General features: G+C 41.0%; 1 protein-coding gene across 1 annotated transcript in view; it reads left to right on the forward strand.

Annotated features, from left to right (window-relative positions):
• LOC311241214 (eukaryotic peptide chain release factor GTP-binding subunit ERF3A-like) overlaps positions 1–18,203 on the forward strand; it is a 64,605-nt gene that overhangs the window by 25,001 nt on the left and 21,401 nt on the right. Inside the window, exons 6-7 of the mRNA XM_084329969.1 lie at positions 3,467–3,647; positions 16,988–17,142. Of these exons, the coding sequence (XP_084186095.1) occupies positions 3,467–3,647; positions 16,988–17,142 (336 nt within the window). The remainder of the gene's footprint in view (positions 1–3,466; positions 3,648–16,987; positions 17,143–18,203) is intronic.

The raw sequence follows: 18,203 nt of genomic DNA on the forward strand, positions 1-18,203 counted from the left end.
TAGCAAGTGAGAAAATTAAGAACAACTGTATTTCAGCAAATGTACTTAATTCTCTCTATCTCTCTCTCTCTCTCACTCTCTCTCTCTCACACAGCAAGCAATTGTCCGTCATTCTCTCTCTCTCTCACACACGCACGCACGCACGCACGCACGCACGCACACACACTTATTTTGTTACAAAAACTTAATTTCCTGCATTCTGGTGCAGGCATTTTTACCCTTTAAATGCCAGTGTTTGTGATGGGCATCACAAATTATTGTAAAAAAGAAGAAAACACATATTCAATACATTTTTGAATGTTTACCCTTTAAATGCCAGTTTGTGTGATGGCATCACAAATTATTGTTAAAAAAAACACAAAGTAAAATATTTTCAATATATCAAATGCAAAGTACATTTTTCTGGGAGAGATTATTACAGGCTAGGCATGTGTCAATGATTAGCAGCAACACATATTTTGATGGATTTTTTTGTAATGTCAGATTTAACACCAACTCTTTTCAGAAAAGTGGGAGTATTTCATTTTTTATCTGACATTACAAGAAATCTAAAAATAAATAGTTATGATCAGGGCTGAAGTTTAATTAAAGATTTATGACTGTTTAGACTGCATTACTCTCTGTCAGTGATCTCCTGGTTGTTCCCCACTTAGATGATCTAACTATCGCGCCGCCGCAACCAGAAACACTGGTTCAGTGGCCTGACTGCACAATTTTTTTTTTTTTTTTTTTTTTTTTTTTTAAAAGCTTTTTTGGAAATGTTTTCAAGTACCACTAGTGGTACGCGTACCACAGTTTGAGAACCACTGCACTAGACAAATATCAAGATGTATCCATCAGTGGACCAATTGCATGCTTTCGCAGAGGACAAGAAGCCTTCAGTCGACTCCTTCAGACATTAAGCACCCCCCACAGCCCAAGTGGAATAATATATACTTTTTTTTGCATTCGGGTGGCATATCGGGCATTCAATAGTCTACTAGTAAGTAGGGATGCACGATAATTATCGGGCCGATATCAGCAATTATGACGTCATCCCGATAAACCCGATAACGTTATTGATAGCTCCGATAATATATAATACATTTTTTGGTTAAAAGAAATCCGGTGTGGGTGGATTTGGATGAAGGGCGCTTGTTTTTATTATAGCCTCCTCCCGTTTTGCCAGTACTGTGGTACCACTGATAGCGTGTGGTTTAGGAACAGGGAGTTTTTCACAAATCCAGCGCTCCCTTTCTTGGCTGTGACGTAGTCACGTTACATTCGGAGGCAGACAGTCGATCTGCCAATTACGTCCCACCGCTTGCACCCACCTCTTCTTCTTACCACCAATCGGAAGCTCTCATTAGTTTATTTACTTCCGGATTGTCAGCCATTATTCTACTCGGAGCTAACGTTATCTCCCCGCCAGCCACATTGACAAGTACCAGCGCTTATACATTACTGGCAAATGTCTTGTTGCACTTGTGGCAACGAGCGTTGTCAGCATCGACTTTAGTAAAATAGACCCAGACTTTTGAACGTTTCGTTCTGTCCGCCATGATGAGAGCAGAGCTGTCTGTACTCGGCAGCACCCGTGTGTGTGAGTGAGTGTGTGTGTGAGCACCAGTGATGCCACAGATTACTTGTAAAAGTAATCCGATTACTGATTATTGATTACTCATTTAAAAAGTAATCCAAGTTACTTTACTGATTACTTGATTATCAGAGTAACTTAGTTACTTTGAAAGTAACTAGGTTACGAAGTCGTCGTCGTTCCCCCAACCGTTTTTTTTTAAACGCTTTATTGAAAGTGCATAAATAGTTTTTAACTTGTTTCTCTGCACATAACGTAAATTGTTAGTGCTTCAGCTTCTGTACCATCAAGTATGGTAAAGCAACAGTCTATGATGCTCACAGCATTAGAGCAGCCAGCCAGTGGTTTTACAAAACCAGTGTATCCATTCACATCTAACAAATGCAGGCTGAACTATTCAATTATATCAACTGTAACTATTAAATTGTTTTTATAAATGTCTCTCTATAAACATACAATCAGTCTCTCTTTAACATGTAAATTAACTGTAAATCTGGCAAATAAGAGCTTTTGCTCTGCCACCATCAAATATACATTAATCAAAAGGGAAAGAAACAATCTCTCTCTTTTGCTGTTTGGCTGGCCTCCGAGTCCTCCTGTACCTAGTCGAAGCGTCGGCTAGTGAATGAATGAATGAATGAATGAGAACTTTATTAACAGATTGCAGAATGGGTACAGTACAGCTCAATACATACAATTGTTAAGGGGATGCAGACCAGAGAAAGACTTTCGTCTTGTTTACATCAGGGTCCCCCATTGTTGTGATTCCAGATGCTTTCAATGCAATTGGATGTGCTGTTTTTAGCGGTAGACAGTATTTTGTTTCCTCCGCATATGAACGTGAAGTAGTGACTGAGGCTATACGAGCGTTTTGGGATGGAAGTCTGAACAGAAACTCACTTTTAATTTTGCCAAGCGTTTTGGGGTGGAATTCTCCGACGACGGAGCCCTGCTGTCACACGATTGGCGCATATGTCACATGACGTGCTGTGAAGACCCGCCCTACTCTGCCTCTGATTCGCAGACTGTGGATGGGGAATGTGATTGTATCAAAGCAGATGTCACTCACAGACAGAGTGTCCAGTCACGCCGCGGGACACATTCTTGTGTAACCCTTTCACTGCCACACTACGTCACTCCCAAAAGAAAAACAGCTCAAAATGTATTTTTGACTGTCAAACGAAATAAAATACTGCATTCCGCCTGCATTATGAATTTATGATGAGATAGTAACGAAATAGTAACGCACAGCCACTTGGACAAGTAACTGCAATCAGATTACTGGCTTTTAAAGATTAACGCGTTAGATTACTATTTTCGGGGGAAAGTAATCCGATTACAATAACGCGTTACTTAGTAACGCGTTACCGGCATCACTGGTGAGCACAGCACAACACAGCCCGCTCCTCGCGCAGGCAGAGACACCGAGGCAGGAGAGATATAGAAAACGGCCAACAAGATTAGTTTGCGACGTCTAAATTCCCCAAAAAAAAACTCCATAATGTCTCGAGTACCGATGGCAGTACAGATGACGTCGGAGCTTATAAATACTAAAAAAAAAATGTATCCATAAATATATATATATACATTTAAAAAAAATTAATACAATAAATATCGGCTTGAGGAGCATAAAGTTATCGATATCGGTGTCAAAAAATCAATATCGTGCATCCCTACTAGTAAGTTTTGGCCAATCAAAGTCGACTATACAAATCCTTAGTCAGGGACAGGCCTAGAAAATACATTTGCCAGATTTAATGTGACTTCCTTTAATCTAATTAAATATTGTTTCCATTTGATTACATCAGTTCCCATCATGTGTGTGTGTATGTATATATATATATATCTCCCCTGTATAAAAATGTGTAACCAGTAGTCTGTTCTTGTCAGGTATCTGTCCTGGGCCCTGGACACCAACCAGGAGGAGAGGGACAAGGGCAAGACGGTGGAGGTTGGCCGAGCGTACTTTGAGACAGAGAAAAAGCACTTTACCATCCTGGACGCCCCAGGCCATAAAAGCTTTGTTCCCAACATGATTGGAGGGGCATCGCAAGCCGACCTGGCTGTGCTGGTGAGTCCACAGGGGCCCGGGGGCCTTGACTGGGGGTCATTTAATCACTGATCAATATATATAACATGTCAGAGCTGATCATTCAGACTTACACAAAATAATAGATAAATCATTACTGTTGGGGATGTGCATAGTCATGCATTAAAGCGTTCCGTCTCTAGACCGATTTCCGTCAATTTGATTGGGGAGATCCGTCCATTTGATTTGCAGTCTGACGGAATTGGCTACCTGGTATAATATGATTTGTAGATGCATACACATTGAAACAAAATTGAGCCAATCAGAGGCGCCAAATATGAAAGAGAAAAAAATTCTATCGCGCCGCGCCAAGCAGAGTCATCACTCAGCGACTCGAGAGACATGATTATGCTGCTTGCTCCGGAGGCTCGCTCCGCGGTTGCAGCTGCAGGCTATTGGACGAGTTACACATTTGCGAGGTCTGAGAAGTAGGGCTGACCTTCGAAGCTTTTTTTGGCAATCGAAGCTTCGGGGCCGAGCTTCGATTTTAATTCGAAGCTTAAAAAAAAAAAAAAAAAAAAAATTTTTAAATATTTTTAATATATATATATATATATTTTTTTTTTAAATATCTTATGTTGTGGGACTTGTACAGCACTTTGGTAAACTTTGTTGTTTTTAAATGTGCTCTATAAATAAAGTGGATTGGATTAATTAATTAATTATGTAGCCCCTTTCGTGACTGTGACGCAGCCAACAAGGTTTCACTCGGCTGTGTGATTTCATTCAAGGTGGATCGCTGTTGTCGTTTGAACAGATTTCATGGGAACTACCAATCCCCCAAATCAAGAATGTTTAAGATGAATGAAGTAAGATTTTGATTATTTGAAATATGGCCTGTGTAGACTAAACTATGCACAGAATTATGTCAGTCTACAAGGTCCGGATTCTACATGGTCCGGCAATGTAGACCTTGTAGACTCCACTACAGACCAATTATCAGTGAATGTTCATGTATTTTTAAGAAGGGCTACTTCCACAAAAAAACAAAGAACTCACCAAAACATCTCAGTAGCATCTAAATGTTCTATTTCATATGGAGATTCATATTTATTTATGTATTGCATGAATTTTATTTCCTATTTTGTTTATTCATCCCAGTATCTTTCTTTTTTATGTGTGGAATTCTACAAGGCATGTAGGTGTATGTGTTTGAGGATGATATCCTTCAAACAGGCAATAGTGATATAATTTGGGCAGTGCTGAGCTGGGTTACTTTCCTCCAGTGTATGTGTCCCCCGGCCCCACCCAATGGCCCCATGCACACACACACACACGCACGCACACACACACGAATCGAAGTAAAAGAACATTTGAAAAAAAAATTATTTTAATTTTTTAACTTCGATATTTTTTTAATGTTCGAAGCTTTGAAGCGTCGAAGTATTTAAGACGGCCCTACTGAGAAGTCTGTCCGCCACATGGCAGGGTAACAAAATAGTCTAGCCTGTTTTGCAGCCTCGCGCATCAACTCTGCTTGTTGACCGACGTCACAGCCACCACGCTGCTTGCACTCGCTGCTATACCGATTAGCTAACGTTAGCTTAATAGCGTCGGTTAAATAGGAGTAAGCCGGCCACTAAAAAGAAAACCCACCGCGGGTTTCTCAGATGAAAAGGATCAGCGGGACCACCTAACAAAAGAGAGTTTCGAGAGGAGAGGACGTTTGAAGAGACTGGCTAGGCAGCGCTACTGGGGGCTGTAGTGGTGAGTTGTTAACTTGTTCTGTGTGCCACAACTATGTCAAAAAGAAAAACAGAAACAACACGTTTGTCATTGTCGTGTTACTTCACAGTACAATACGTGAGTCCCCTGCTGTGGTTGTGAGTATAAGTTTATTAGCTTAACTCCGTAGCAACATCACACAGGTGTATCTGTAGACAGTCTCTTCCCCACCGTATATTCTCTCCCCACGTATGTATCTTTTTTCTACCATCCCCTCCTAATGTACAGTCTCCTCCCCATCATATGTATATAATCTCTGTTAGGATCTATGGGTAACTGTACTGTATATTTCTCTCCCACCCACCCCCTCCTAATGTACAGTCTCCTCCCCATCATATCATGTATATAATCTCTGTTAGGATCTATGGGTAACAGTACTGTATATTTTCTCCCACCCACCCCCTCCTAATGTACAGTCTCCTCCCCATCATATGTATAATCTCTGTCAGGATATATGGGTAACATTACTGTATATTTGCATATTGTATATGTCACAAATGTAACGGTACTATATACCTGTAGACTGTAGTATGTCCCTATGTCATGATGTCAATGTCATGTACCGTAATTCCTCCAATAGTGACCCGGGCTTGTATTTGTTTCAACTGTAGCGGGTACCAGGCTTTTATTAGGAGGAGGCATGTATAAGAGAGAGGCCTATATTTCTAATTTTCAAACGGATCATAATTAATAAATCAACATTTTGTGTCAGTTTGAACCCAGTAAAATGTACTGGGTTCATTTATTGAAACCAAGTACTGTATGAAATGGTAAACAGTGCAATTACAGGTGGTCACTGGTCATTTCAACGTTTTCAAAGTGAAATCAAGTAACTTTACCTGATTAAAATAGTGCAATCACAATACTGGTATAAACAATTCTGAGGTAGGCTTATTCTCTTGGTAAACATTAACACCATACCATTTATATGGTATTTACTACACAGCCAGCATATAACTACAATAACAAAATATATTGCCTATGGTAAATACCATAAAAACATCAACACAGTGCAACAGTGTCAATTTAACTTGAAATATAACTTCAACTGAGGTAGACTACCACAATACTGTGGTCCATCCTATTTATTGTCCATTCAAATACCTGTATACAGTAGGTAGCAACGTTAGCTCTCATAACGTTAGCCAGTTAGCAGCTCCGGGTACATTAGGTAGCAACGTTAGCTCTCATAACGTTAGCCAGTTAGCAGCTCCGGGTACAGTAGGTAGCAACGTTAGCTCTCATAACGTTAGCAGCTCCGGGTACAGTAGGTAGCAACGTTAGCTCTCATAACGTTAGCCAGTTAGCAGCTCCGGGTTCAGTAGGTAGCAACGTTAGCTCTCATAACGTTAGCCAGTTAGCAGCTCCGGGTTCAGTAGGTAGCAACGTTAACTCTCATAACGTTAGCCAGTTAGCAGCTCCGGGTACAGTAGGTAGCAACGTTAGCTCTCATAACGTTAGCCAGTTAGCAGCTCCGGATGCTGTAGGTAGCAACGTTAGCTCTCACAACGTTTCCACTTGGAAAGTAGTGTCCATCTCCTCGCTCACTTTTTTGTCCCTCCTCCAGTTATGCGTGCTCTTTACCGTCCGCTGCTTTCAGCTCGGTTGTTGTGTTACGTGCTGCGCGCGACCCGTGTTCCATACGGAAGTAAGGAGAGGTTTGCTCACGCGTATATTAGTAACCCGGTTTGTATTAGGAGGTCTGCTTATAATTGCTTAGCTCAACAGCGCACCCGGACATTAATAGAGTCTGTTTTTAATTGAATACAGGTCACTATTAGAGGAATTACGGTATGTCATAAATGTCACTATGAATTGAAAATGGGGGACCCTGATGTAAACAAGACAAACTTCTTTCTCTGGTCTGCATCCCCTTAACAATTGTGTGTATTGAGCCATACTGTATTGTACCCATTCTGCAATCTGTTAAATATTGATTGATTGAACATTTTATTAACAGAATTGCAGAATGGGTACAATACAGTACGGCTCAATACACACAATTGTTATGGGGATGCAGACCAGAGAAATACTTTTGTCTTGTTTACATCAGGGTCCCCCATTTTCAATTCATCATAACATATGACACACATGCCATACAGATAGACAATACTGCTACATCTATACATTTATGACCTATCAAATTTACAAATACAGTATTGTTTGATACAAAAATAGTCTAAAAAAAAGAGTATATACATTGGAGGTGGTTGGGTAGGTGGCGTGGGGTAACTGTACATTGGATTATCGACGAAACCTTACTTGGTCCCAAGAAGAGGGTCTCGTGTATTAAATAAAGTTTTCATTCATTCACTCTGGATCTGGTAAATCCAGTAGCAATACACACAACTGTTATGGGGATGCAGACCAGAGAAAGATGTTTGTCTTGTTTACATCATCAGGGTCCCCCATTTTCAATTCATAGTGACATTTATGACATACACAACATACATGATGACATCATGACATTTATGACTTACAGGTATAGTACTGTTACATTTGTCACATATACGTTATGCAAATATACAGTACTGTTACCCAGAGACCCTAACAGTAAATATATACATATGATGAGGAGGAGACTACATTAGGAGGGGGTGGGTGGGTGGTAAAAAATATATACAAACGGTGGGGAGGAGACTGTCCATTGTTGTTGTGGCATAATTGCGAAACGTGTTTAGTCCCTTGTTTGTATGATAACAAGCCGTTTAGTTCATGGTTCAAAGTAATGGGAAATGGGTGCTAGCTCGCCATCAATCAGAAGCTAGCCACAAGACTTGCATTCATGCTCTCCAGCACACAGCCTCCCTGCCTGGCACAACAACCACAACAGTAGGGTATATAGTCAGTCAGGACCGTAGGCTCTACAAGTAGGCTCCCTTAACACTATGGCGTCCGTCCATGTATATATACGTGTTTCGAAAAAGAGCGTTGTGGACCAGAGCCACGAGTATATACGTGACGAGTTGTTATTGTTTTATTCCATATTTATAACGCTTCTTAGGTACCCGATCCACTAGCAGGATCTTTTCACATATTTGATTTTCGAAACATGCAGTACCGGCCAGACCCGCTTAGGGGCGCCATCGCTCCACTGCAGTATCATTATGTGGATTTAAAAAAAAAATGCAAGTACAGTTCTGTGGGCGGATCATAGATCCAAGATTCCATCTTGGATCAGCTTGCCGAGCGTTTTTTTCAGCGTGGAATAATGGGATTTATGATTAGCCAGTCATCGATCTACCAGAATCCGATGACTGGTGAGGAAATGCTGCCGGCGATCACATGGCCTGACGGTAGGATAATATTACCCCAAATTACAGCTGGATTGGACATTGTTTTATAACGTAACGTGATCGATCAATGAAAATGCTATATTGAACGCACACTGTATTGCTAATCAATAATAGTAATCGGCGTTCCCCGCCGCCCCCATTTCATCCATAGATGCTCTGTAATAGTCCGGATGCTACGCAGTTTGTTTTATTTCATTCGTATATATACAGCAGAAATGGCGTTTGATATAACGGCGCCAACGTTTAGCCTGTTTTGCAGCCTCCTGCAGAAAAGCCTAGACTAAAAGCGCAATATACCTTATATTCACGACGCTATAAAATGACAACCAACCGATGGATTTTTATTTTCTTTAAGCCATTATGAAGGCACGGTTTATGCACTCAAGTGACAATGAGAATGGACAGATAGCAATACTATAAATGATATATAAAGCTCTTAGAAAGTACATCGGTTTGTTTACAATCCGCTGTCCTCTGAGGCCTAAATCGCCGCGCCCCACCGGTCGCCATAGTGTTAAAATGCTAACGCTATTAAAAAAAAATACAGTGGAGATTAAAATAAGAATATGACTTGGCCTGAAAAAAAGGTTCAGTCAGGAGATTTTTTTTGCTTTAATCCCTGTGCATAGTGCATGTTCAAGCAGGAGGAGGGGTCCCTACCAAGAAGGGGAAAAAAGGAGGCCGCGTATAAACACCAAGCCATTCCAGTTCAGACACAGACGATACTGCCACCTGTTGATAGTCGATCGGCATTGCAGTTCTAGTGTATGTGCGAAAGTGATGCAGATCGTTAGAGTGGGGATCAAAGTAAAATATCAACCAATCCAAAAATGTAATATTACGTTATTGGCACCCAACGCAAGACGAGCAAACGCGTAATATTATGTGGATGGCACTGATTGAGTTAATATAGCATACATAAACAAATCGGTCTATCGATACTCTCATCAAGCGACAATCATGAAGTTTCATTATTGCTGATCAGCACGCCTTTCAGGTTAACTGGTGAAAAAAAAGGTTTAATTGGTAACATTTAGCAAGCTCACCAGACATGTTTTGGCCATTCAAGACAAATTGAAATGAAATGTTTTCAAATGTCCAATCTAACGAATTTTGTTTGCTCATAAAATGCTTAAAATGTTAAATATGGGGCGGCCGGGTAGTGCAGCGGACTAAGCGTCTGTCTACCACCACAGAGACAGTGGGATCGAATCCAGCTGTGGTGCTTCCGGTTTGGCCGGCCGTCCATACTAACACAATTGGCCATGTTAGCGGATGGGAAACCCGGCCAGGGTGGGTCCTGGTCGTTGTAAACGGCGACTCCTACAGTTCGGTCGGGGCGCCTGGACAGCAAGGGAAGGATCTAGGAGAGGTAGTGTGACCTTCCACGCGTTACACTCTCCCAGTGAGAGTCCGCGCTGCCAGGTGAAAAGAAGTGGTGGGCTGGGTACACATGTGTCAGAGGAAGCATGTGATAGTCTCCGCCCTCCCGGACCGACGGTAGGGGGTAGAGTCCGCAACGACCAGGAAGGGGATTGGGAATTGGCATAACGACTAACATTGGGATGGGAGAAAAAAAATCTGAAAAAGGAGGAAAAAGAGAATAATAATAAAAAAAAAAAATTAAATGTGACTAATAGACGACTGTTAACTCATTCAGCGCCGGAGCGATATGCCCGATATAGGTCTAGAACGCCACCGCTTTAATCAATGGGAGGACTGCGAGATTTGCGAGTGCTTAAAATATATCGTAAATTATAGCTATGGGTCTAATACACCCGTCGATTATCAGTGAGTTGCTTCCAGTCAACATGTACAAAACGGATAGTTTTTTCATCTGTACATTTCCGTTTTATACCGTTTTGAATACGAGTATAATTTTGGTGATTCTTAGTAATACCAGGAAAAGACGCAATAATAGCCCTTTAGTGGAATACACTAAACACGTTGTCATTTTTCGCCTGATTATCGAATCTTCCTGAAATCAACGCTAGATCATCATTATTATCCTTCCTCGTGCAAGAATGAAAATAGCCTCGTAGCGCGAGGCTCCCCCAGTCCCCTCCTGCACTGAACGGCACACAGCCACACACACACACACACACACACACAGAGACAGCGTCGATCGGGGTAGAAATAAATATCAGATCAACGATCAAATTTATATAGTGTTCTTACCTTGTATCTGATGTAATGCAAAAGAAATAATCCAATTATCTGATCGCCATTCCAAATACTGCTTGTGGAGGTCCGTACCACATTACCGACCGTTACACACTGACGGGCAGGCGTGGTTACTGTTCCATGTCATCGTTGTTGAGGCCTACCTCGCCTGAAAAACCGCCCGCACGGCTCAGATCGTCCCAGAAAAGAAACTACACCATTCCCAAAGGAGTGCAATACCAGCTGGAAGGTGTAGGCGGCGGTATTTGCCCTTTTGCGAGCTCAGACCCATTCCCAACGATGACATCAGGCTGGATGGATGAAAATGTATGGATATCGCTAATAAAAGAAATAACTATTAAAACCCGACTATACTCGTGATTGACGCTGAACGGTCGGTGAGTTAACCCGACTATCGTGTCTGGCATCCAATGAGTTAATGTATAGAGACGTGCACGGGGCAGACTGCCTGCAGACAGGCCGTTCAGGGCTGTACACTGCGACGAGATGGTCGCAAATTGCGCCCTAATTTAGTCCGTGCGAGTTTAAAATAATATCTGGGGGCAAGCTTGCGAGTACTGATTTCAACCCTTCATTCGCATTTCACTCCTAAATTAATCCATACAAATTGGATACAAAAGGCATGTAGATTTATAATATTTTAACTTAAAACTAGGCTACTTTTGCGTATACAGTCATTATATTCCAAATAAAATAAGTCCCGAGTCGAGACTCCGTGCTGCTCCCAACGAATCCCAATAGTATGCAACTGCAGAGCCGCAGAGCAGGGGCGCTTTCAGGTCCGGTCACAGGCCCGCTCAACAGCGCCCCCCACCCAACGGCTGAATTGCCAATGGCTGAATTGGAGTATTGCACTGTGCAGGCACAGAGGCCCCGCTCTGCGGCTCTGCAGCTGCATGCTTTTCGCAAAATCCAGCTTCCAGCTCCCGCTGCCCAGCCGTCGTTATCAGAACACTACACACATATCATAATGTTCACGGCAAACTGTAGTTGATCACCAGGTATGTTTTATTAACGTAGAATAATTCATATAAGAAAAACGATAGGGAAATCTCTTCCCTTTCTCCACTGTTTAAAAATGCCAGGAACTGAAATTGAAACTTGCTGTGCGCCGCAGTGATATGTGTTTATTATGAAATGACAATTGCGTGTTGACACGCCCACTGCGCGAAGCCTCCAAATAACTTTTTCCAGTTTGCACATATCTATTATCTATGACTAATTCTATCTATTTTTAGGGGCAAATGCAGTGAAATAGTCGCGCTGTGGTTACATGACGTCATTGCTATTTTAGAGCTACTCTACCGGTTACAAGGTATAGTCAAAAGTGGATAGAAAACACAGTATTGTGTAAAAGTCTTAAGGCACCCAGGAGTTATATAAATTGTCTTGGATGTAAAAAAATTTTATTAGTGTCAGTAGACTACTCTTAGTATATTTTCATTAAATAATTTTTTAAAGCATCTTCATGGTTTAATAATGCAAACATATGTTGCAGCGACTTATTATAATCATCATATTGGCGTGACTGTATGCATCAAAGGGTTAAATCAAGCATTTTTAAGTGCTTTAGAGGAAATGTCAAAATATCGCGATATCATTTAGAGGCCATATCGCCCAGCCCTACTATAATGGTAAAATAGTTATTTAAAAATGTGCCCCTAAAAAATATTCTTTGCCCCTAAATTTCTCATTTAGGGGCAAGTGTGCCCCTAGTGAAAAAGCTTAGCGTACAGCCCTGCCGTTGGAATGTTCATTTGGGATAAATAAATAATAATGAGTTGATTTATTTTCGTTGCTTTGGGCTTGTGCTGCATGATGACCTTACATAATCAAATGTGATCTAACTAATTTTGTTTGCTCATAATAGCCTACTGCTGAATAACATGGAGTTATGTTCCATGATTTTATTAAAACACAAACTGCCTATAAATGGTTATCGAGCTGAGCCCCTACGCAGCGTGAAGTCAGTTTTAACCAGTGTTGTGCTAGTTACTGAAAAATAGTAACTCAGTTACTTTACTAGTTACTTACACCCAAAAGTAATGCGTTACTGTGAAAAGTAACTACGGTATTTAGTTACTTAAAAAATAAAAAAAAGATTGCTCCCATGCCCTTACAGATACTCAAAATCGGTTGATCAACTTGACAGTTTCCATTCACATCACTGAACTCTGCTAAGCAATGTGGTCTATACAAACACAAACACAAATGTTGTCCCGAGTCCCGACGTAATAAGAAATGCGCCGTGCCTAATTGTATCGCCGCTTAGGTTGAACGAACAGCCTTGATGTCGCTGGAGCGTTTCATTATAACCGTCTTGCAACGTTGTTTAAGATATCAATCGTGCATTGCAACGTTGGAATAGTTAGGATATCAATTGTGCATGAAAGGACTATATTTATATTGTTTGATTAGTATTGATGAGATTCCCTGGCAGATTCGTACAGTCAAAATCCGTTGATCAACTTGAGTTTCCATTCATTTGCATTCACATCACTGCACTCACCAAAGTCTGCGGTGGTCGAGATGTAACATTAGTCCAGCCCCTCAAACATTTTCTTTATCTCATTTCCATGTTTTATATTCTCTCTCCAAGTAGTTGGAAAAAGTGTTCCGTCCCATTTGCTGTGTGTCGCCTGGTATCATGCTAACTACTGTAGATCCCTGAAAGCGGGTGGCGAGTGGCTTCGGATGAGTCCTGGTCGTTAACGTTAGACTCTGCTACTAGCTTCGTTGAAGCATGGACAGTAGATAGTATCTTTGAGCCAAAACGCAAATGACATTTAACTAAAACGTTATTTTCTTTGTGCTCGACAAAAGAGAAATAGTGAGAATATCCATGTGTACAAACGCGAGTAGCTGGGCGCTGCCATGACAGTCAGGAGGACTATAGTAAACAAAACACGCCCACAGCACAGCGTGTCCCCGCAGGTGAGTGACACACAGACAGGAGTCAGGAGGAATGTGCTCGATCACTACCGCTCGCTATCAATCTACATCAAAATAACGCAGTAACGAACCATTCAGTAACGCTAACGGCGTTACTGAATTTCAAGAGTAATGCGTTAGAGTACTAGTTACCGCCAAAAGTAACAGCGTTACTGTAACGCGTTAGTCCCAACACTGGTTTTTTTAACAAATTTTTTTTTGTAGCCCAGGCCATTTAACAGTATTTTTCACCATTTGTATTTTCACGATGCATTGCATCCTTTGTTTTTGTCACTATCTTTCTTCATTGCATTTGTTTGTCATTTCATCCCCAAATAAATAATTTTGAGCAGACCTGTCCATGGTGCTGTATCGGGGTTCCCACGGTACCTGGAAAACATGGAATAAATTTTTTCATTTTCCAGGTATGGAAAAGTCATGGAAACTGAGCAAAAGTGAACACTTACATGGAAATAGAAACAGTTGTCCTGGACAATTGTATTGTATGATGTGTAAAATAGTAATAAAATGAAACTATTGAGCACAAAATTAAGATGAGTTTATAAAAACCCTCTTGGCATCCTATATGGTATGTTGGAATTTGATGCAGGCAACTTGGTGATATGGACTTTAAAAGTATAGTTTCAGATTGGTGGACTTCAGGAATAATAACGTTACTCGCCATCTCAATAGAAGGCTCAAATACATGCATTTCCCAGCCAACACAGGAGCCTTGACATCTACAGTCTGTCTTGTTTTGGATGAATGAGTAGAAATGAAAAATGGAAATCTTGTTTTATTAAAGTAGTTTTGACATGTGATATAGATAAAGATATTGTTTCATTGTGTATTGATTAACTTTACATTTGCGCTTCATTACTTTACAAAAGTTATACTGGCACATGGGTCTAATACAGCAATGGATTATGGGTAAATGCAACGTTAAAGCAGTGCCAATGTAAGACTGACTTTACATTAAACAAATGACAATAATATAGTATAAAGTAGGGTATTATTTGGACTAAAGAATGGTGTTGTCTCACCCTACTCGCATGTTGAGGGAGAGCACCATTCATTATACACTGAGAAACCACGGCCCGAGAGTGAGCTCTCCGGGAACAACCCCACTTTGCCCGACATTTTCTTGGCAACTGTCTTCCGGTCTGACATCCTCTGCTAACGGTCTAATCTACACTGCTGCCACCTATCGTCACAGAGGGTAATTGCAGCCACTTTGTATAAATAAAAAGAAATGGGGGGAAATACGGGAAAATATTTTAACAGGAGGACGGCGGGAGAGAAGTTTGAAATACGGGAGAATCCCAGAAAAACGGGACGGTTGACACAGGTATGACATGGAGCGCAATCTTGCTAGCCAACATTCAGTTTGCTAACTAACTAGCTACTAGCTAGTGTTGGATAGCTTGCATTGCTAGCTAACTGCCAATACATTTTCACATTAGGCTGTGACATTACTTCTATACTAGTTGACATGAATAGTCTAGTCTTGATACATTTAGTAACATTCATTCTTATATCTACTTTTAGCTATTTTGTGATTTTTCGTTTTTCTTCTTAAAAAAGATTATACTACTAAATATGAACATTTGGGGTGAGACATTTTTGAAAAATCATTGATCATGCCTAGACTGATTCTATACATCTATACTGTTAAGCTAAGCTTACTAGTGGGGTTGCTGTACTGATGAACCACAGGGGAACCAGCCTTATGTTTTCCCTTTTATGTTCATTAGTTTGATTTACAAAAGAAGAGTAGGCATACTACCCCTTCTACGTAAGACTCATAATCTAATAAGACTAATAAATAAAGGAAAGAGGGAGGAGGAAGAGAAGAGGGGCGAAGATGAAAGAGGAGGAGAAGAGAGTAGAGGATGACAGGAAAAGGGAGTGGAGAGGAGTTGAGAAGAGTAGGAAGAGAAGACAGGAGCAGACACAAGAGGGGAGGTGTGGAGAGAAGAGGACAGGATGAGATAGGAGAGGAGTGGAAGAGAGAACATATATCAATCCCAATGCTCATGTGTTTCAAAGTTCCAGTTCAATAAATAGTTTTTCATCTACAGCTTGTTGCATTATTTCATGCATTGATATGATCAATAAGACATCTCTAAGCATTTACAATGTAGCCTTGACTGGCACATCTTTTAAATTAAGTAAGTAGTCAGGTGTCCTAGGGGGTTGTGTGTGTGAGGGGAGGGGGGCACGGATGGGGGCGGAAAGCTTCAGGGGCCTATAGATCATCACTCAATATGGTACCTGGAAAATCAGGAGGTAGCATGGAAAAAAATTTCAAGGCAAGTGTGGGAACCCTGTGTATCTTTAGACTGAAGTTAGGCACTGTGCCAGTGAGAAAGTTGTATTTAATGTTGAGTTAGTTAAGAGAATAGGACCCACATTAAAATATTGGTTTATTTTTTAGAAAATAAAAAAAATATATACTGGATTACTATTACGACTACCACCACTGCCAATACTACTGATGCATCCCTATTGGCAAACTTTATATTTCTAGGTAATTAATGGAAATAACTGAAATAAGATTGCATGGGATCTCTGGGTGGCTGGCTCAATATCATCCTTGATTTCATAGAGTAGATCAAGGTTGCTTGAGGTGGCAACCTGTGTCTCCGGTTGATTTCGGTCTTGCCTAAATCAAAAAGTGATATTCTCATTCGAAATATTTCACGAGCACGCCTGGCATTACGATGCCTTCACCCGACAACGATTATTGCTGTCATGATCACCCGAGACGCTGGCAATGACACCCCTTTTATAAATGCGCTTAGTTACCACCAAATCTCAAGACGTAAATAGTGTCACTTTAATTGCGTGGTGCAATTAGCACATGTTCCACCCATATTACCTCATTTAAATACCCGCAAATGCCACCGACGCACCGAGACGCAATGCTGATGGAACGCACTTAACACCTCATTTCACCTGTTGCGCTTCCTTTGTGAATAGCAAACTGCGTTTCAGAGCTATTTGCATCGGCATAGCGTCAGAAAAAGCTGCGCAATCACTTTGTGAATTTGCCCCAGAGTATGTTTCGGCCTGCATTGTGCCCATGTTCTGGCTGTTCTTGTCAGTCTAGAAGTCCAGTTGAAACATACATTTGGAACCTTTTTTAGACCAGGAATTTGACAGCATCAATGTGTCCCATTGCAGGTGATCTCCGCGAGGAAAGGGGAGTTTGAGACAGGCTTCGAGAAGGGTGGGCAGACGCGGGAGCACGCCATGCTGGCCAAAACAGCCGGGGTGAAACACCTGATCGTCCTGGTGAACAAGATGGATGACCCCACAGTCAACTGGAGCCTGGAGAGGTGGGTCATGGATCACAATGTCCAGATGCAGTCACAAACATCTTCTAATCAATCATTCACATTTTCAATTTCAATTATTTCTCATTTTATTATTTAACCCTCAGACCCACATACTCATTTTTGTCTTTTTAGGGGGGGACAAGGGATCTTTAGGGGGAGATCTTCTAAGGGTGACAGTGGCTCAGGAGGTAGAGCGGTCGTCTGGTAATCGGAAGGTTCCCGGTTCGATTCCGGCTCCTCTCAGCTGCGTGTCGGAGTGTTCTTGACACTTGACCCCTAACTGCTCCTGATGAGCAGGTTGGCACCTTGCATGGTTGCCTCCGCTGTCTGTGTGTGAATGTGAGGCATACGTTGTAAAGCAATTAGGATAAATGCAGTCCATTTATATAAAAGCAATCCATTTAGATGGCAGGTCAACAGTAGATGCCACATAGAAGTGGTGACATCATCTGAAAGCTGGGAACCTGAAGATTAGTTTAAATTGACATGCAGCTCAGCACTGTCAAGTTGTTCTAGTCACAAATCTGTAATAAACATTGTGTTTTGGTTAGGTGCCCATTATAATAAGTTTAGAGTCTAAGGGCTTAGAACATTAATTTAAGCCTATTTGGTACACTGATTTGGTGCAAAATGTAAATGATTTTGACCGCTCCCTCAAAAATACACCATAAGAAACACAAAAGGCTGATTTTGTATAAAAAAATCTTTGACATTTGGAGATTTCTGTAAATAAAAAAACAATGGTCATAAAGTTTCATGAGGCTGTGATTATCCTCAGACAAAATAGGACAAAACTAAAGGTATTTTTTTAATACAGTGGGTTCAAGTTAAAAAAAAGAAAAAGAAAGAAAAGTCACTGCAATGAAATTGCTACTATGGGCACTTAACATCATCACACATGAATGCAATTGGGCTCATTGAATTCTCAAGCGTCTCAGATTTCAATTTATGCAATTCCAACACTGTTTAGAGACCCCGATATTAGTGCTGCACCATTAATCTATCAGTCTGTGCAATTATATAAAAAAAAATTGTGTATGCTGAATGCATGAGAGTGGAAG

Source organism: Notolepis coatsorum (genome assembly GCF_963971535.1).
Source record: "Notolepis coatsorum genome assembly, chromosome: 14".
In the NCBI taxonomy this organism is placed as follows: Eukaryota; Metazoa; Chordata; class Actinopteri; order Aulopiformes; family Paralepididae; genus Notolepis; species Notolepis coatsorum.